Source organism: Grammomys surdaster, unplaced genomic scaffold, assembly GCF_004785775.1.
Source record: "Grammomys surdaster isolate TR1022 unplaced genomic scaffold, NIH_TR_1.0 139, whole genome shotgun sequence".
Taxonomy (NCBI): Eukaryota; Metazoa; Chordata; class Mammalia; order Rodentia; family Muridae; genus Grammomys; species Grammomys surdaster.
In genome coordinates this window covers 5,897,130-5,918,267 of record NW_021604597.1, presented here as the reverse complement: position 1 = coordinate 5,918,267, position 21,138 = coordinate 5,897,130, and the positions used below count along the sequence as shown (strand labels likewise).

The 21,138-nt window shown below is 41.6% G+C and overlaps 1 protein-coding gene across 1 annotated transcript in view; it reads right to left on the bottom strand.

The window, feature by feature from the left end:
• The window catches only part of Dclk1 (doublecortin like kinase 1), a 281,860-nt gene that overhangs the window by 9,467 nt on the left and 251,255 nt on the right, over positions 1–21,138 (bottom strand). The window contains exons 13-17 of the mRNA XM_028763452.1: positions 20,244–20,321; positions 19,792–19,888; positions 16,721–16,801; positions 7,079–7,192; positions 2,129–2,202 (exon numbers count right to left, since the gene is read on the bottom strand). Coding sequence (XP_028619285.1) covers positions 2,129–2,202; positions 7,079–7,192; positions 16,721–16,801; positions 19,792–19,888; positions 20,244–20,321 — 444 coding nt within the window. The remainder of the gene's footprint in view (positions 1–2,128; positions 2,203–7,078; positions 7,193–16,720; positions 16,802–19,791; positions 19,889–20,243; positions 20,322–21,138) is intronic.

Sequence of the window (21,138 nt, the reverse complement as noted above, 5' to 3'; positions counted from 1 at the left end):
AGTTTAGCTTTACATACTGTGTACGCTGTTTAGTGCAGCAGTAACTATAAACATTGTTGTTACTGCCCCCAGCTGGAAAGCAGAGCAGTTTATGTGTGGAAGAAGAAAGAGATTATCTCCCATCTGCTCCTGCCCGTTACTCAGGGATGTGTCATTTTGTCTGGCGATGGGGACTGTCACTAGGGTTGCAGTTAGTCTTTTTAATACTGGGTCACATGTATTAATTATTGTGTTTACTTGATACTTTGCTTCTACCCTTAATTTTATAAGTTTTGTAATTTCTCAGAGTACTCCTTTTTTCTGAAATTAGATGAATTTACTGGTGCTTTAAAAGAAAGCACAAATACGTACAGATGTAATTAGACACACTTGAGGCCTGTTTTTCAGCATCTATCAATTCTACATGTAGACGTCTGGCTGATCTGCCCCAGGACAGGACACATAGGATAAGAAAGGCTGCAACATTCTACAGCTCAATTTGCATAAAGTATGAAAGGGAGCAAGACTAATTACCACAGGTAGACTTCTGCTTAGCCTTTACCCCTGGGACAAAGTCATGCTCTGGAAAGGGCCTGGAAGGGTGCTGGAAATGTTCTGTGCATTTTAGGAGTGTGTGCAGCATGTGAAATCTACTCTTCTACATTCTCTTCAATGTTGGAAAGTCAAAGTGTAAATGCATTGTCTCATCTTTTGAGAAGGTTAAGGATGGGTCTGTGTGCAGGCAAATCATAATTAACTCCCCCTCCCCCAGAGCTAATTTGCTTAGGTAAATGAGACACTAGATGTGCGATCCCTTCCCTCGGACCAATCCTGAAGGCACAAAGAGCCTTTTCTGGAAAATCCTCTTACTGAGCCTGGGTGTTTTCCTATTACAAGCAGACCTAGAAATGACCTTACTACTACATTTTGTTTATTTGTCTGGGTGTTGTTTTTTCTTTGTTTTAGATCCTAATTATAAAAAATAATTAGGAGCAATGATCAAAGGGGAAATTTATATGTATGTATGTATGTATGTATATATGTATATATGTATATTTATATATATATTAAGTATATTGTATCTATGCACACATGAACATTTTTTTTTTTGGTAAAACTTGGCAGTCTGATCCTTGAGACGGTGTCAGGCAGACACTGTGCTGTGCCAACCAACAGACTCTATTATTTGAAAACAAATGCCAAAGCTGGGGGCTTTTTCTTGGCGAGTGTTACATCATGGAACTTTTACCTGGAGATCATTTTGGAGACATTAAGGTGAAGAGAAGTTCCCTAGAACTTCTCAGAGTTCATTTCTCAAACCATTGCAAGCCATCTTGCTTGTGGGTAACTCTAGAGAGATACACACACAATGCCCCTGGCAGGAGATGCCAGCGCCATTGACTGGAATGGGAAACGAGGGGACAGAATTCATAAGCTGGTTAAACAAATCACACTTCCCATAGACCCCCTTGCTCAAGCAGATAAGCCAACTAAAGAATCTGACAATTACAAAATTCAGAAAGAAAATTCATGCAGGAGCCAGTACATTGAGGGAGCTTGGGGAGAGAGAGGGGGAAGGAAACGGTAAAACAGAAACAAAACGCAGAGGTGGAGAACTTGAAAACACAAGCTTACCAACACACACAATGCATTCTGTAGCCCGCTGTACTGGGAGGCGTTTCTACTGCTAAGGTGTAAATGCATTGTCTCATCATCTGAGAAGGTTAAGGCTGGGCTGGGTAACTTTAAAATGACAGTATATACTTCTATAGAATACACACTAAAGTGCTACCGTAATTCCATTTATTACAGGGCAAGAGAGCACTGGAAACATCGTTGCTGCAATCAGCAACAACAGGCAAAGGCTTTGGCATCAGCACGGAATATACTGTCTTTTTAACCGTAAGGGGGAATCGATACTGAGCATGTGCAATGGAAAGAAAGCTGGCAAATGTCAGTGTGAAGAATGGGTGAAAAAAAGGAATGAGGGGGTGTGGCATCTCAATCAAGATTAAAATGAAACCGATAAAGCAGCATATGGACTGGGTAACAAATCAAAAACATGTTTATCCACTGAAGGAACTGGTAAATGGAGACTGCCAGCACGTTGCCATGGAAACACTGACTGTTGAGCTGCACCATCTCATACCTTATCCAATACATTCCTGGTTGTTGGTAGTAGTCCAAAGACCCTGATCTCTTGATGGTAAACCCGTGGTCCAGCTGAGCAGAGAGAAATGGGGCAACTCAGTGGATCGACATTGTGCTCACGAATTAAGACTCCAGTCCACGCTCGTCATTAACTACGTACGTATGTACACATAGTGATGAGGCCCTTTCTGCAGAGCGGCTAGCTAATAACATAATCTGCACATTGAAAATAAAATAAAAATAAAGAAATACAAATCCCTTACGAGTATCCTGGATGCCAATTTGTTAAGGTAGATTTGTCTGTCAAACAGGATTTTGAATATACATTTAACCATGTCCTCAATTTCAAAAGATATAAAAACACCTCTTCTTCTGTTATAACAGTAGAAAATATACAGTTAAACTGAAATCAGTTTTAGTCACCATGAATAGACAGATTTGACACCCTCCCCAATAATATCCAGTAGGCTTAAACTGTCAGCTTTATAAGAGGAAAGGAACAAGGCTTGAAAAGGGTAAAATCATAAGCATTTAGATTTAAGAAAGAGTTGATCTTTATATATATATATTATTCCTGAACTAAAGAGATGAGATAGTATAGTTTCTCCGGGAAAAAAAGAGAAATGTTTTCTGTGTACATTAAAAGCACATATGTACAGTTAAGTGCTTAAGGTTAACAAAAGACACAGCAAATACAACACATGGTAAGTTCCCACTACTTTCCATTCTGGAATAAGATGTTAGCTTTTGGCTACCTAAGAATAAAAGCCTCAATCTCCAAGTCCTGCTGCTTGCCTGAGTCCTGTTCTGCCCACTCAGGATGCACCTTGCTTTGGAAGAGAGATTCCGGAGTTCTTTCAAGTGTCTCACTGATTTCACAGATTCTACTTTTAATGCACAAACAGTATTTAAAATACGTGCTAGGGTACTAGGCATTTAAACTAGAAACCACTCTGAGATTTGGTGTCCTGATTGGAAACTAGGCTAGACTAGTGTTCGGAGAAAGCAACATGAGGTTTTAATCTTCAAAAAATGTATTATTTTTTTTCTTTTCTTTCCTTTCTCTTTTTTTTTTTAAGAAAAAAATTGTAGCACACTTGCTCTGTGGAAGGTGGTTGTTTGGCCACAGAGAGGGCGACAAGTTACTAGTTCTCTAGTGCCATCTACAGGCAGACTGCCATAGAGCAGGGCGCAAGGGCTATTGAACCAAGCTCTCCAGTACCACAATTATTAGCTGATTAGTATGGATTTGTTCAATTAGACTGAAATGCTCTATTTGCATGAGCAAATTCAAAAGGACAATGTTAAAACATTAGGAAAATTATCAACTAAAACAATAAACAGCATTAAATGGGGAAAACAATTGGAAGTGGCATCTTAGTCATGGGTTTTTCATCAATCTGCACAAACCTAATCATGCCTCCCTCCCCCTCTCAGCTCTCAGAGAGTCCACCGTTAAAATGTCATCTCCAATTCCACTTCATGTCTATAAACTGTATTTTAATAACCTTTTGTTTCCTCTTCTCTATTCTGTTTCTCTCTCACACACACACAACTTGTCCAACTGCTATGAAAGCTGGCAGGACAATGGAATCCTGATCAGAGGCAGAATATCTCAGTTTCACCGACAGCCTCAGATGCCCCACTGACCACACTGCCTGACTCAAGAATGCTCAATCAACCTCCCTTCTTTCAGAACAGCCCGATGACCCCCCAAGAGCTCCAGTTGATAATTACTCTCCCAGCCAACTGGGGACCCTTGTGGAGCCTTCGTGTGAAGTCATCATCTGGGCTTTTTTTGGTCTCAGTAATGTTTGGAATGAGAAGGAGGGCAGCAAAGGGGACAACACAAACAAGATCATGTGTTTCAGATCATGCTTTCTTGTGTGTTTACAAAATGATACTTGTGAACAGAGGGTGCTCACGAGCCCACATGTCCCTTTGTTCTTCTGTCTCTCAAGAAAGAGAGCATGTCATAAACTCTTTTATAACCGTTGTTGCTTTGTGCCAGGTAGATTTCTGACTAAAGAAAGACAAATCACATGTAGAGACCAAAGGCATGTCTATTTGTTTCCAGAAAAGGAAAAAGAAAAAAACATCTACAAACTGATACTCCAATCTAATTTTTAAAAAAATTCCAGGAGTGCACATAATTATAAAGAACAAGACTGTATATGATGAAGACAATTTAAGATAAATTTCTAGCCTCCCGAGAACATAACATGCTCAGGGGAAAAATCTCCTTGAAGGAAACTTATATTTTACTTTATCAAACAGAAATAATCACCATGTTATACGTGTTGAAGACATTCTAATCATGGGGGAATAAAATCAGATTATTAAATTGTCAAGTGGCCTTTATAGACTATACCATTCATAAAAGGTATTTATTTTACCTCCCACTAAAGTCCTGTCTCCCAAAAGATTATTGCTTTGTCGTCATACTTTGTAGTTTGGAGTGGAATATTATTTAAAGCTAGGGGACTTTTTCTTGTGATAAAAATCCTACTAATACTTAGTCTTTGTACTTAGGACCAGAAACAAGTTTATGAAATTTGCCAGTGTTATTCTAAAAGCTAAAAGCAAGGCAGTTATATTGGCAAGCTTCTAATTCCCAGCTCTGCCCCAGGCCGTGAAGCTTCCCAGGGGTCCTCATAGAAAGCAGAGATGCTGGTGTGGGAAGAGCATCCTGGAGAAGGTGCATTAGTGCAGTCCCTTTCTTTTGACATTGATATTTTTCATATTTGAGATCTGACTGACAGGGGCTAACATAAAGATTATGCCGAAGTGCTGTGTAATGCCTAATGCACTTTAAAGACTCACTGAACTCAAGTGTAATTCAGAGTTACAGGGGGCACTCGGTAACCCATATTTTCATTGTGGTTTGACTGCCATGGAAAATATGTCAGTGAAAAACTGAGACCTCTGTATTCAAAATAGCATTCATGCTGGGCACAATGACCCACACTCAGGAGACTGAGACAGGAAGGTTGCTTCAAGTTTGAATGAAGCCAGCAGGGGCTACATAGTGAGTTCTAGGTCAGCATAGTGTACAGGACCGGTAGCAAAACAAACAAAAACAAAATCAAACAATTGCATTCAAAATGGTATAGCCCTGATACTTAGAAAAAGTATCAGTGACTCTTGATATTCTATTGAGATATTTTGATGAGGTTTTAAAAAATTCATAAATATTTGGTTTCAGAATTTATCAGTGTCTAATTAAAGTAGAATTTGCCCTCAAAGATGTATCATTTGCTAACTGGAAAATCACACAGAAGTTTCTGTCCATAGTCATTACAGGACTCCCCAGAACACTAAACAAACCATTACTGAACAGCTAAGGCAAACTTAACCAAAAACAAATTAAAATGAAATTATGGGGGAAAAATGGTCCATGTGGGAAAAACACTCTCTGTAACAGCCATGAGCTCCAAGTAGGAGCAGGGAAACATTCCTTTTTGTGGACAATGGTGTTGACCACCTGTTTCAAAATGGTGGACCACTGGAGCCAAATCTTTGAGAATACCCAAACCTATGAAAATAGAACTTTGGTTTAACTGTGTTTCCCCAAGAGATAGGGGCTTATAAAAATTTCTGGTGGATGTTAGCTGATGACAAAGAATGTGAACATTCTAGAAAACATGGAGGACAGGAGATATTTTTTTTCCCTCACTGAGTTTTGGAAAGAGATAAAGAGAGGCAAAAAGAACAACGTGAATGTGTGAACCTCAGCATTGCTGAGGAACATCCCAAAGAGTTTACATTCTATGGTTAACCATCAGTTTACTCGCACGTCATCACCCACAACGTACTGAAAAAGGTCCCTGGAGAACTGTGAGATTCGAACAGCAAGAGCAAGCACATCTCCGTGCCTCTTGCAAAGTGAGGAAGTCCCTATCAGACAGTTACTAATGGAGACCTGCTTCATAACTGCCAACATGGCCCCTTACACGAGTCTTAGCTTTGGCACTCTAGTTAAGATCAAAACCAGGAAGAAAAGCAGAACACTAAAACACCCATAGAAAGGATTGACCAGTGCACATTGCGCATGAGCTGAGCAGCAGGGCTGCCCGCAGCGTGACTACTACTCTACCAGGATCTCCCTATCGTCCTGTCTCAAGTTCTCTGTTGAGAAAAGGGAAACAGCCCGAGTGGGCCTCACACTGAGTGTGCTGGTAAAGCGTACATACTCTGGCTAAAGAGGAAATTGTTAGAAACTCAAGTTATGTGAGACATTGATATATGTGCACTCTAGAATTCGATACCAGGAAGTTTGAGGCTTTAGCATTTCTCAGACCAATTTAATCTCTGTTAGAGAAGCTATCAAATTACATATAGTGTTTGCCTGTGTGTGTAGAACAGGAAAAAAATTCCACGGCACCCTCATCAAATAAAATGGTAAATGATAAAAATTGTCAACCTAACAAATTTCTAAGGAGCAAAACTTTGTGACTTCACTGGGCATTCTGTAATTTCCTTTCTCTGAAAAGCAGTGTTTGCTTTCTGTTCTGTTTTGGCTTTCACCTAGGTTTGGTATACATGTCTATATTGCTCCAGTCTCTCTCTCTCTCTCTCTCTCTCTCTCTCTCTCTCTCTCTCTCTCTTCTACTACGTCTCCTCCTTCCTCCTTCTCAGCTTCCCTTTCCTTCCAGGTTCTAGCAAAAGGTCCCTGAATGCTTTAACTGAGAGTCAAGAATTTACACTGGCATAGAGTCCAGTTTGGGGAAATGATTTTTTTCTTTTTCTTTTAAAAAAATGATGAAATTAATATATGCTGCTAGATACCCTGGGGGTATTGGATAATGAGGCACCCAGGGAAACACCCTCACCCTCCACTACTGTCTAAAGAAATGACCCACTATGCTGTCTCTGGAATCTCCAGGGAATGCCTATCTCTTGGGAGGGCTGCTTTTAAAAGTTAGAGGTGGATATTTCAGATGCTTACTGCTATTACAGAAACTCCAGCTGCTGTGCTGCTAGGCTTGGGGCCTGTGTTGAAATGCTTCTTGATCTTGCCAGCTACTGACAGCTGATGCTCATTTTCTGGGAGACCATCATCCTGGAGGATAAAAAGAGTGGGAAACAAAGAAAAAAAGGCAAAAGTTAGATACTCGGAAGTGAGGTCAAAATCCCTGAATCAGATCGAGATCTTAGAATTGGAAGAGGTCAAAGACCAAATAACCAAGATTTTCTCAGGAAGTTGTCATTAAAAGCAACCCCTCCTCCCTTACCCCATTCACTATCTTTCTTTTATGTCTGCATTTTAATTGCTGTCCCTATACCATCAGACCCTTGGAGGTTTGTCTCCAAATCCAAAATCTTCTGACTTTGGTTTCTAATAAAATCTATTTTCAACTTTGGCTCCATGGACACATGTTCAAGGAAAAGATAATATGGCTAACCCCAAGGCCCGCCCCCGTCAGCATGTCTTCCTCTCCCTCCTAGCCCATGATTTAGATCCAAAGCTAAGGAGACCGGCAGACCTGGTCTCATGCATGGCCATAAATAAACTTTTTTTTCCTCCTTATAGCTGCTTAATTGGCCATTCTAGAATCCCAGACAACCCTCTGGGCAAAACGTTTTCCCCTAAGTTTTAAATCCTCTTTACTGCCTTCAAATCATCTGCAATTATGACTCTGCCATTATGACACAGTCCATGTTAAAGCTCCTTTTAGCTAAAACTTCTGCTCTCTGCAGGACAAAGCAATCCTCTGGACTAATGGTGGTCAGGGATGTAGGTATGCCTCACCACTTACTAGTTCACGGCTGCATGATCCTTGAACGCAGAGACTGTGCTTTTTTCGGATCCTCTGGTCTCAGCACAGTGCCTGGGCACATGCCACATGGTTAATAAATAATTATAGTATCAAAAGATGAATGGATGGACAAAAGGGTGTGTCTTAATATCTGGTAAAACCCAAACCTGGGAGAGATGTATGTTTTCATTCCCTGATTTTTTTCCTTTACTTCACTTTACACATCATTTCTTGTCTTTGTCCAGAAGAAGAAACCTGCTGTTTCCTGAGCACAACACACACGCTTTCTGCATGAGCCACTGTCTCCACACGGCTTCTGTTCCCCCTTTCAGCATCGGTTATTCATTTATCTAGTGGCTAGTCACTACATGCCTAGATAGGACCCAGGTTTTACTGGTTAGTGTAGGAAATGATAGCAAGTAGAAATATGCACCGGTCTGGTTCTTTGAGACTCTGGTCCACCCTTTTCTTGAAGACCTAAGCCCAAATGACCTGTTCTAAGACATTTTCCCCATTTAAGCATAATCCAGTGGCTTTTCGTTAGGTCCCCAGTGTCTTTTATCTTGTCAGTTTGCTCATATACTTATATTTTCTGGCATCAAGCTACCTTATTAGTCTACCATAGTATATCTGTCTATGGCCGCGATGTATTATCTATATACCCTCCTATTCGTTATTACTGTGTTGTACCACCTTTCCCAAGTTTTCTGCAATTGTTAATGCAACCCCTTGGTTCTCTGACCTATGCACAGTAGGTATCCATGTTATAATGAACATTAATGGCTGGAAGAAGGAACAAATTAATATGCCTATTTTTAACTAGAATCAAATCTGGAGGAAGAGTTTCCAACAGTGCAGAGGGAAAGGTGATTCCATTTTATAGCACGAGCCAGAAATAAATGCTGAAATGAAAGAATTCTTGGGTAAGTGACAGAAAGAAGGGTGGGTAAAATACCTACTATGCTGAGAGCTATGTTGGGGATGCCAGGCTGTGGGAGAGAGGAATGACCTCTGCCTGCTTGAAGCCTGCATGCTAACAGGGGAAGAAAAGTATATGCTATGACAAAAAGTGAAACAAATGAACAAGATAAGGATGTATGGTCACAAGGCAACTAGCTCCAAGGCTTGATGGGAAATCCCAATGTGGTTGAGAGGAATGAAAACATATTGCCCAACTGTGAACAGGCTTAGAAAGTTGCTCATGGGGAATGGAATTGACCTGGTCTTTAAGGTTAACAAATATGGAGGAGACATGTTGATATTTTGGTGCACAATGTGTCCAAGTGGTAAGCTATTGTCTGCCAAGCAATGAGTCACTCAGGTGGGTTATCTCTAGATAAGAACTTGTTCAGAAGGATAATGGCAGAAGAAAGAGAAAATGGAATATTGTTCAAAACAAGTAGAAACATAGTCTCAAAATACAAAAGAGCTGTACTTCTCTTTTGTTAAAGATTTGTTTTTATTTTATGTGTGTGCGTGTTTTGTCTGTGTGTATGTATGTACACCACATGTTGCAGAGCCTGCAGAGGCCAGAAGAGGGCGGCAGAGTTCCCTGGAACTAGAGTTACAGATGGCTGTTAGCTGCCATGTGATGGTTGGGAAATGAACCCAGGTCCTCTGCAAGAGCGCAAAGTACTCTGAGCCACTGAGGCCCCAGCCATGCTTTTAATAAGACTGATGTAGTGTAAGACATGTGAACATCGAGCTACTTTCTACTCAGACATCTTGGTAGTTCACCATCTAGTTTTAACTCTACAGTGTGGTTGGATGATGATAACAAATTTTAATTTAAACAAATTCTGTGATGTAGATAAATGCCACTTCCAACGCTGTATTATAAAAATGGTGCCTGAAATTTAAGGCAGTGAACCATCCTTGGAATCTAAGTTAGAATTTTTGAGAAATTATTTACACATTTCACAAGGCATAGAATGAAATGGAAAGCCTTATCATGTCTCTGGCCTCACTGGGGCTTCTTCTTAAATTAAAGGGACCACTTTCATACATGATGTTTTGTGAGGTACTGCTACATTTCTTGTAATATTGTAGATATATGCTACCTGTGTCTTGCTACAGTTCCAGGCCACCTTGGGCAACACATTTGATAATGACCTTTCCACTAAGAGACAGGTTGAGAAACTATGTTGAGGAAGCAAATTTAGGTCAAAGAAACATGTAGTCTTAGTATAAGCCAGAGGAGAAAGGAGAGGAGGGAGACACCAGGAAGGAACATGGGTGGAAGGTGGAAGCAAAGAGGAACTTCCAAATAAGGACAAAGTTCCTCTCTCAGGTAAGCTGAGACAAGGGCAGAAAGCACAAGGTTGAGATGGACGGGGAGGCTGGTTACCAGGTAAAGGCAGGCAGAGGGCAGTGAAGGAAGGGTTCATTATTGGTGGCTCTGTGCTGACAACAAAGACGTGATCCCCTTCCTCCCCAGACTAGTGCCCACTCTAGGCATTATCAGTGCCATCTGAAGATGAACACTGATGAGGCTCAGAGTGGGGAGATCATTTGCTCGAGGTTAAGTAAAAACTGAACCATGTCTGGACTGTTCTACCAAAGCACACTCCATCAACAGAGGACAATCATTCGTGTGGGGTCCTTTGTACCTAGACGCCAAGTTAGTTTAGTGCAAATATTCAATGAGTTGCCTTTTCCACGATGAAAGTCACATAGCAGTGAGGTAAAATGTAAGTTCACTTTGGGGCAGAAGAAACCAGAGGACACTTGGGAAGGCCTAAAGCAAGCCTGAGGAGGATTTTGAGGTCAATAAGAGGGGCGGTGAGCATGTCAGGGGAATGCTCTTTCTGGGCATTGTTAGAAACGTCTATTTTAAGTGGAGACTGGGCATCCATCCATCTATAGCGTGGAATAGTCACCTAATAGGACCAGAGCTCTAGGACCGAAGGACATACTGGATAATGCCAGAAGGGCCTGGCTGCCCCTGCATGAAGTGGAAGCTCTGCTTTGCCAACAGGGCAGATCTCATTGGTGTGGATTGTGTTTAATAGCTTAAGTGCAAGAAAGACCAAAGCAGCTCAAGAGCTGCAGCCATCATTTGACTCTAGACAGATGCTCTGGGCCACCAGCAGCTTTGCTAGTTTCCCTTCGCCAGGCTCCCCGAGGCAGGCACTTGAGGAGAGGGTTTGCTTCTCGCTCTGCCACAAGGTCCCCCTTTCTCTTTCCCCAGCCTGATTCTGGTTCTCATCTCCTGTCAGATCCACTAGTGACTCTTTTTCTGATGCTGGAGTTCTGGGCTTCCAGCCTTAAACTTCAATGAAGGTTTGAGCTTTGCTGGGACTATCATATCAGTTCACGTGGAAGTGGCGAAAGGCACCAGCCTCTCACAGGTTGTCAGAGATAATCTGGACTTCATAAATCTTAGCACATTTCTTCAATGAAATAAAGTTTCTCAGCTACAGGAGGCAACACACACACACTCACACCACGGAGACATACACTCATGCACACATACTCACACACACCACACACTCATACACACACAAACACACACACCACACTCACATATACACAGTCATATAGCACACACTCACATATCCATAAACCATATGCTCGTGCACACAAATACAGTCACACACATAGTCATACACCACACATACACACATACCACACTCACACACACAGACTCCCATACACAGACTCCCACAGATTTTCTGTCTCTGACTCTGTTCTCTCTCTGTTTCTTCTCTGCCTCCCTCCCCCTCCCCCTCTCCCCCCTCCCCCTCCCCCCCACTGCAGAACAGGTTTGCCTCATTTCTTGATAAAATCTTTTGAAGACCTTGAATATAAGAGGATTACAAGACATAAAGAACCAGATTTTTAGGGCTCTGGTGTGTACCTGAGCCATACAGATTGATGGTAGGAGTTAGCTAACTTACTGCTTTGCATCAATGCAATAAATAGAACTCACTAAAAACATGCATTTTTATATATACATCTTTATCACTATTACTTAGAATAGATTATGTGCCAAAAAATGTGCTATGAATTTTCTAGATGTGACAAACCTGGCAGTATTTTACAAATAGCTGTAGTATTATTACCATACGCTCAGGTTTGGGAATCATTTCTGAAGTTTGAGTCAGGCTGGTTGTGGTTTAAGGCTAGTGGTTTTTGATTTAGAAACTCCCATCCACCACTTGGCAGAACATTGCAACTGACAAGAACAAAATTAGTTTGCAAAATGGAAAATGAACTCTCCCAGCTGTCTGCAGGAGAGCTAACCTCCTGGTCTGCATTTTCTCAGGGTTGCCGAGGAAGAGCTGTGGGGAGGGGGTGGGGGCTCGGATGTGAAGTCACTCTTTCCTTGGGGAAGCATGTCAGGTTCATACATTAGAAAGCTGCCTTCCCCATGGCTTTTGGGTTTGAATCAGGGATCTGGTTTCTAGTCCATTTATTGCCAGACTCTATTATTAAAAATATCTGTAGATTTATGAGAAGCAGTGAAGCCTTGCATAGTTTACTATGAGGATATTCTGATTTAATGTAAAACAATTCCAGATTCATTAGCGTGCTCTTTAATAACCACTGTATTTTACCTCCCGGTGCATTGCCCACTGTTCTTGTTAAAGTTCCCAGCCCCACATGACCCCAGGACTTCCAGCATTCAGAATCCTCTGAGTCTGAGATTCACACTGCACTTGGCGTGAGAGAAGAAAACGCCCAAATGGAAGTGACTTTTCGTGTCATCATTTGTAATTTATGAATATAGATAAGTAATTTTCCATTTAATTACAATGTCACTTCAGCTTACTTCTTATCACCCATTCTACCAGCACAATAGGGGGAGTGCATCTATGTTCTTGTGTGGCTATGGTTGAATTCTATTAGTCTTCATGGACTATCCTAAGATATCATCTAGACTTCTTTTTTCGTCTTTCTCTTGTTCTTTTTTCTTTTTAGAGCACTTTGTCTCAGCACTATCTGTCCAAAGGAATAATTAGGCAAGATAAAGGAAGCAATACTAAATGTAAGGGCTAAGGAAGAAATAAGAAGTCTCCATTTGGTGCTAGCACCAGCTTATCTTATTTAAACCAGTCCTTTCATTAGAGTCGAGACTGGAAGCTGGTCTGGGCCATCACGGGGAGCTTTGAAAAGCCTCCATAGTGATCGTGACAAAGCAATGGGTGTCTAAGGGTACAGCCAGTCATCAGACCCTGAATGAGGCTTCACAGAGCTTCATGCTTTGACGTCTCTCTGCCTTTGTTTCTTCCTCACTAAGCTCAAGAAAATAATGAAGAAAAATGTGAATTAAGAAAATTATAGCACCTGAGAGTGTTTGAAAAATGGCACAGGCTAAGCTGGCTTAGCAAATTAGACAACAACAATGAGACAAAGAAAGCAATACAAAATTTAAATATACTACAACTTATTAGATCCTAATTATACATAAGAGATTTTTGCCTTGGAAGTATCTGGTCATCTGAACTTTCCCCCAAGATGCACAACTTGTCAATAAAGCCTCATTTCAGTGAAAGTGACTGTTCCTTATTCCTAAAATGATCAAGATATAATTATTGGCTATTCTTGTTAGTCACATTGCAAGCTTGCTTCAGTCCTATATACAAGAGAGGGCCCAAGGAGGTGATTGAACTTGGCTGTGACAGTTCCTGTTGGCGTTTTGCAACTGTATTATAGCCAGCATCCACGGGGCTGCTAATGCACACATCATTGAGAAGTAGCTTGTGGCATACAAATAAAATCATTTGGGGGCTACCCACATACCAGCACATCCATAATTTTCATTCTATTATTGTGTGACAACAGATGACACAGTTGTTTGCTTTGCCTAGACCAAATCTAGTAAAACCTACTAAGTACCTAAGGGCTGGACTGCAGATTGTCAGTTCCTAACCTTTATGCATGGGCTTCTCTTCCTATCCTCCCAAAGGGTAGACAGATTGACTTTACTTTTCCTCAATCTATTTTCTCTGGCAGGAAAGAGGTTTGGGGAGAGAAACAAATTTGCCTGAAGTCACCAGGCTGGATGAGCCTCCCTTAGTTCCTCTATCACAAGAGATTTCATATCAAGGATGCCTTTGTCCCTGTGGATCAGTGGACCCCTGTGATAAGCCATCCATCACCCATTGCACTTTCCAGGCCCAAGAAACTGAGGGAGGGGCAAGGTAAAGCTGGTACCCAGAATGTATTAAAAAATATAAACATGACTTGCTTAAAGGACACTCCAGGATGAAGGCTAAAATAGGTGACTTTGCTGAAGTGTACACACACACACACACACACACACACACACACACACACACACACTGCCCTTCTGCTCTAGTTTTTGTTTCATTAGAAATCGCCTTTTCAATTCCAAGTGGGCCAGGTGGAAGGTCACCGTATAAGCAATACAGAAAATCGGGACTAATGAGAGCACAGGAAATGTTTTCTGCAGACAGCCAAAGGGTTTACATAACTATTATTACCTTTAGCCCCCTCAGGGACAGACTTTCCATGGTGGCCAGATATAATCTGATTGCCAAATCCAAAATGTCTTGTTAAATTTATATCCCTTTAAATCGCTAATTCATTTATTTTGATGGCTTGGTCTTTTGTGTGTTGACCTTAACAAGGCTAAGCACTGGTTACCAAAGCTTACTGTTAAAATTTATTATTTGGAAGCAAAGAAAACAAGCAGTTTCTGACTTAGTTGCTCTATAAAGATAATTCAATGCGAAGTTCTCTCTCTCTGTCTCTCTCTCTCTCTCTCTCTCTCTCTCTCTCTCTGTCTCTCTCTCTCTCTCTCTCTCTCTCTCTCTCTCTCTCTCTCTCTCTCTCTCCTCTCTCTCTCTCTCCACCAAACGTTAAAAAGATTTCTCTAAAACCAATATCCATTTTCCCCATGAGACTGTCAATTTTATTTAAATGACATAGAGGGCTATTGTGTCTTATTTTAGATCTAGATTTGCCTTTTAAAAAGTTTTACATGTTTTGAGAACCTTAGAGAAAAATTGAAATGAAGCAGAAACCCAGATGTCCAGAGGTTCAGAACTGAGGAAGGAAGGGACTGGTCAGACACAAGGCTTGTGTGAAACTGTAAGCAAGGCAGCTGAGGGGACAGGTCTTTGTGCTGAGGTGTGCCGGCTGCCTCATGCAGAGGACAAAGCCATGTGCGTCTACCCTGGAGGGGTGGGGAGTATTATTAGTGTGTGCTTTGGAGTTGGAATATAAGGACTCTTGTTTCCAGCAGTGTCTAGAGTGCCTCATAGATTCAGACCCACTCACAAGGAAGGTTATTTTGTGGCCTATACCCACAGTCTGCCACAGCTGACCCATCAAGGGACTGAACTCTCGAGTTATCCCATCAAGTGCTCTCCGGCCTTCCCCATAGAGGCTTCTGGGGCAGCCATGCTCACTGCATAAAGCTGTTTGGTTGTGTTAGACAAGGTTCATGGAGGACAGGTCTGAGAGACAGTGAAAACATATTTAGGTATCGTAAAGGACTCCTGTCATCTGAAACCTCTTTCCCTCAGAAGGCAATGCTTCGAATCTTACTCTTGAGTCTCTGGTCAGCTAGCTCAGTTTTTCTAGGTCTCACATGTAATTTGGTAAGTTGTGGACCATGGGTGTTAAAGTTGTGAACCCACAAAGATCATTCTGAATCAATTACTGACACCAGCACAGCCTGCAGCTGGTGTGTACCTCTTCTCTCACACACACCTGAGATAAGGTGTGACCGCCACATTGGACCAGCTAGTCTGAATAGGGAACTGACTTGGGGTCACATTACCGTGAGGTCAGAGCTAATGTGGCACTCCTCTGCTATATTCCCTGTATTTTCAGTTATTACAAGGCGAGGACAGACATAGTGTGGTATACTGGGCTCTCCAGACTTTGAATTTCAAGTGTGGGATGTTTGGCTACAAATTCTGCCTCAACTCCAAGTGGGACTACATTGGGAAAATCATAGAGCTACATCTGGCAGTAGGGACATTGACAGAATCTGTTATTTGTGAACTAATGATTCTGTTAGTGTCATGCCTGTTTCTATGAACAAGTTTGTATCTGTTTTTGATGCTGGAGCTAAGAACCATTCAGCCCTTCTGTGGCGTTTCCCCATCTATAACTGGGGACTACATGGTAACTGGGTTAGAAAGTCACCAAGTGGTGATGACAGACATGATGGTTGAATATATACAGGATACTTAAAACAGTGCTACAGAGTCTTGAACTTATGCCCTTTATGAATACTTACAATGATTACTTACCAGAATGGTCTTACTAATCATTGGTAGACAGATACAGGATTAAAAATTCATGGCTGTTCTTGAGGATGGTTCCATTGGTAAAAAAGTATCACTAGACCCTTAAAAAGGGGTGCTATAAGCACTGTTCAAGAGCTTGGGAACACAGGGCCTCAAAGCTGCCACTTTGAAAATCTACTTTCAGGGGGCCACCAGGTACAGTGAGCAGACTGGAGATTGAGCTGTGCTGTGCTGAGCTCTCAGACGAGAGAACCTTGGGTTACTTGTATTCTGGTATGGAGACTGACTGAGAATTTCTGCCTGTCTTGTTAACAGTTACCCAGCCCCAATCTCTCCACAGAAAGTCATTGTGAGACAGGAGGATCAGGACCACAACCATGTCTAACTCCCAGTTGGAAGGCAGTTCTTTAGGAAAGAAGTAAGATGAACATATCAGAAGTCTTCTTGGGGCACATGGCTGAGTTTGTAACTGGTCTGACCCGCTTAGAGAGGGGAGCCAAGCCAAACACAGCATTTCAAGAATGAGGCAGTACCATCAGGAAATCTGCAGATAGAGTTTTAAAGGAATTCTGGCAGTGACTATAGAGAAAGAAGTTCACTTACATTAACCCAGGGATGCTCAAGGACCTGCACAGCTGAAAATCTCTGGTCCACGTTAACCAACAGCATCATGTTGATGAGCTCCTGTGAGGGAAACAGTAGACTCCATTTAGCCAATCTTTTGCTAATTCAGGCTTTCGATTTCAGTTTGCTAAAGCATTTGGGAAAGTTCACAACCTAAATCACATCTAGATCACACCTTCAGATTTGGGACACAAATATACTTCTTGTTTATGTTGATATTTACTTGTTTGTGCAGGTTAGAAAAATTATTTGATTTATTTATATTGATAAATATTTAAGTAAAATTCACAAGATACTTTTAGATGCCAAGAAATTACTCATGTTAAATAATAAGTGATCCAACTTTTTACTAGACTGTTTTATCTTAAAGCCAGATTCCTTAGTTGCTTAGAATTTACACTAAAAATAAACAGCAAATTTGGAGCTGGAGAGACGGCTCAGTGGTTAAGAGTCCAGCTGTATATCCAGAGGACCTAGCATTCAGTTCCCAGCACCCACAGGCTGGCTCACAACCACCTGTAACTCCAGTTCCAGAGGCTCTGATGCCCTCTTCTGACCTCTACAGACACTGTACACATTAGATGTTTTTGCTTGTATGCAGACAAAACATATGTATATAGTAAAAATAAGTAAAATATTTCAAAAACTACTTTAAAATTCTTCTTTGACATACTAAAGGAAAAATGGATCCTCACCCTAATTTCCAGGCAGCAAATTCAGGATTAAAGAAAAGGAATGGAGGAGGGATTGCCAAAAGCTAGTTAGTAAAGTAAGAAAAACATTTTCTGGAGATGCAGCTTTGGGTGGAGCAATGATTTTGTCATTCATCTGTCCATGTTGGATTAGAAATGGGAGTACATGTTATCCAGTTCCTTATGTCCCACACAGGATGCCTGTTGGTGTAGAGTCTGCCTTTACTTTCCTCAGTCATTTCCTAACCTGCACAATGAGTGGATGTGTGTGTGTGTGTGTGTGTGTGTGTGAGAGAGAGAGAGAGAGAGAGAGAGAGAGACAGAGAGAGAGAGACAGAGAGAGACAGAGAGAGACAGAGAGAGACAGAGACAGGCCTTTTTTTGGGGTTCAATCCAGGACTTAGAGTGGGTCTTGTTAAGCTCCCAGGCTATAAAATGCTAGCTGGAAGAGTTGACTGTATTCCTGAAGGGCTACGTTGGGGTGTTGCTTCAAATCTGAATCCCTGCATTCAGAAGTCCAGCTTGGGCTATATAATGAGAGTATATTTATGCATGAGAACACCTTTGCTTCTTGCTCAGATCTGTTGGTGTGGGGCCTGCCTTTTATAGTTCTCTCCAGTATTGATATAGTCCTGAGTCCAAGAGTGGGCTTGGTGGAAGATGATGAGAGGCCCTTGTCCAGTTAGCATCATTTTATCTACACAGAGCTCACGTCTAAGGAGGGGAGCTTCAAATGAAACTCCAAGTCAAGAGAGGAAAAAAAAGCATATGCACCGAATGACCAGAAAATGATCAAGTTTTCAACCCTGAATTTTCAAGAATTTAAGTTAGAACTTTAAGTCAGGCTCTCTGTTTCTCAAAACACCTTTTGGGTTTGGATTTTTGTTTCAATTTTTCAGTATTTTCAGGCACATAACGGTATCTTGAGGATGGAACACAAATCAAAACACAAAATTGAACTGTTTCGTATGCACCTTATGTGAATAGCCTGCGAATACCTGCCCATGGTATTTTTAGCATGCCTGTATTTGACTCCAATCTGTCACAGGTGCAGAATTTTCTATTTGGGGTGACATGTGTTGACACTCAAATTTCAGATTTTATTGAATTTGGATCTGGAAGTTTTCAAATTAGGACTGTTCAACCTATTGACATCTGAAAGAGATGAAAATGCCTGCTCCCCCCGGGTCTACTAATACACCAGCTAAAATTATTCGTGCTTAGACGCAGAGATACTTTTTAAAAATGTGATATATATATACACAAAGTTACCACTTTGCTCAATTTTCGTGTCCAGGTTCTCGCCATTCTGTAGCTCGCCTGCTGTGCAGCACTCCCCACCATCCATACAGATGCAGATGCAGATGCTGATCTTGGTTAGCAGGATGAAGAAGCATGAGCTCCATCCCTCCTGCCTCTAAATCCTAGGCTTCCTATAAGGTTGGACTTGAATAATGGCATCTCCATGACGTCCACTTTGATCGTCTCAATAGAGAGTGAGACTGAGCTCTCTTCCCTCAGATTGATCACCTAATTCACTAATTTATACATTGCTGATTTACGGATTGCATTTGACCACTGGCTGTGCATTGATGTACACAGTACATCACATGATGCCAGAACTGATGATATGGCAACTAAATGGGCAAAGGTCAGTGGCTGGAGAGATGGCTCAGTGGTTAAGAGCACTGGTTGCTCTTGCAGAGGACCCAGGTTCAGTTCCCAGCACCCACAAGTGCAGTTCCAGGCAAACACATATATGCGGAAAAAAGATTTGTAAAAGTGGACAAAAATTCTAGCCTTCAGGGAATTTTCATTCTAGTGGGAGAGTTTGGAAATTAATTGCATATTTGCATAGATAAGATTTAATTTTCTATCTATACATGGTTATTTATTTAGGTAAGTGGATATAGATGGACAGTTATATAATATGAAGGAGGGAACATGAGGGTGTGCATTCTGGTTTTTTGAGACTAAGAACACACATTGTAGGCAAGGCCAAGTGGATGAGGCAAGGTGGATCAGGTGAGCCAGGTTAAGGGTTACAGTTGAAAACAGTGGCCAGAAGTGGCTGCATTGAGAGGGTGACATTAAATCAAAACCCATGCAGGGCAAACAATAGTCTTGTGTAGAAACCTGAGGTGCTAACGAGTAGCAACAAGGTGGTGGCTCTAGGACAAGCAGTTTTTGGAATGACTGAGCCCTGATGTTTGTGAAATCTTGGGAAACCAGTAATTCTACCTACATGTGCCCTGATGTCACACTCTTAACATTGGTCTCTTCCTATATGCTGATTTAGAGTCAACACTTCCATTAAAGCACCAGGCTCTAAGGAACAGGGCAGTGATTGACCCCTACCTTAGCTGAATCTGACACATTATCCCAATATGGAGATGGAAAGTCCACTTGGCCCATCAAGATCTGGTCAAAAAGCACCTCCTGGTCATCTCCACTTCTGTGCAGACAAACAACAAGAGAAGCATAGCTGAATGCCCACTCATCACACCCCCCTCCATGCTTATGTCCTAGAGGCCCTCTTATACCCTTAAAGTGCATAATTTATTTTTTTTAAATCCACTAAAAATGAGAGTATGAAACTGTTTTGGTAAATTAACAAAGAATGAGGTTAAAGACCATGTGAGGAAGATTTTTGGAAAGCATGTAAATTAGCACACATCATGGAAAAAAGAATGAAAATCACAAGTGTGTTTCCTGCTACTTCAGGCTCTGTTGTGTAAGAAGGGCAGATATATCACTGAGAGAACAGAGACATGACTTGTTGGTGCCAAATAAAAGATTACTGCCCGTACCCACGGAATGGAGGGAAACCACACAGCAGGATATAAGTGATCACGCCAGCTGCCCAGATGTCCACCTTGAGGCCATATCTGGAAAAAAAAAGTGATGTTGGAGTTAGCAAAGTCAGCCAGGACAAATTATGCAGCTAAAATGCATGACTCTTCTACCGAAAGTCCAAAGAGACCAAACCAACTTTTAAAAAATCTGACAACTAAAATAAGACTCATTCTCCTGAACAAACAGTGCTTTCGTAGTAGTAGAATGTGTTGTGCAAGGTGCCAGTGGAGGGAAGCAACCAACAGCCCTACCTGGCTGTGATGCCCATGAACCATAGCAATGGTCAGCTTATCCAGAGAGCCTAAGGCTGAAGTAGTGGCACTCCTATCTCAGTGGTAACCAACAGCTCATTAATTGGATTTAAGGCCTAATCAACAGGATGGAAATCATGCCAGCTCCCCAGGGCTAGTGAAGCCATGTATCTTGGAAAGAACTCATGACTGCCACTTTACTAAATCAGAACAATTCTTAACTGCATTCTAATTCTTTGTCCTTATGTCTACCTCTCATCAAAGACACTTCTCCTTGCTACGGAAACAGAGACCATTGCAGAAAACCACAACCAACCAAAGTGAACATATCGTGGGGAGACCAGACCTAATGGATTCTTAAACAAATCATGCATCCAGCGCTCAGGTAACATCACGAGAAAAGGGGAAGAGAGAGTGTAAGAGCCAGAGGTCCAGGACATCAGCTACGTGGATCTCCTAGATTTTGATCAGGAGGCTTCACACATGATCCCTCAACAATAGGCTGCCTAAACAAGACCTGGATAATGGGGAATAAACGTGTTAATGGAGAAGAGACAAATCTTATGTGGCTCCAGCTCTAGACAAAGATCCATAGGGA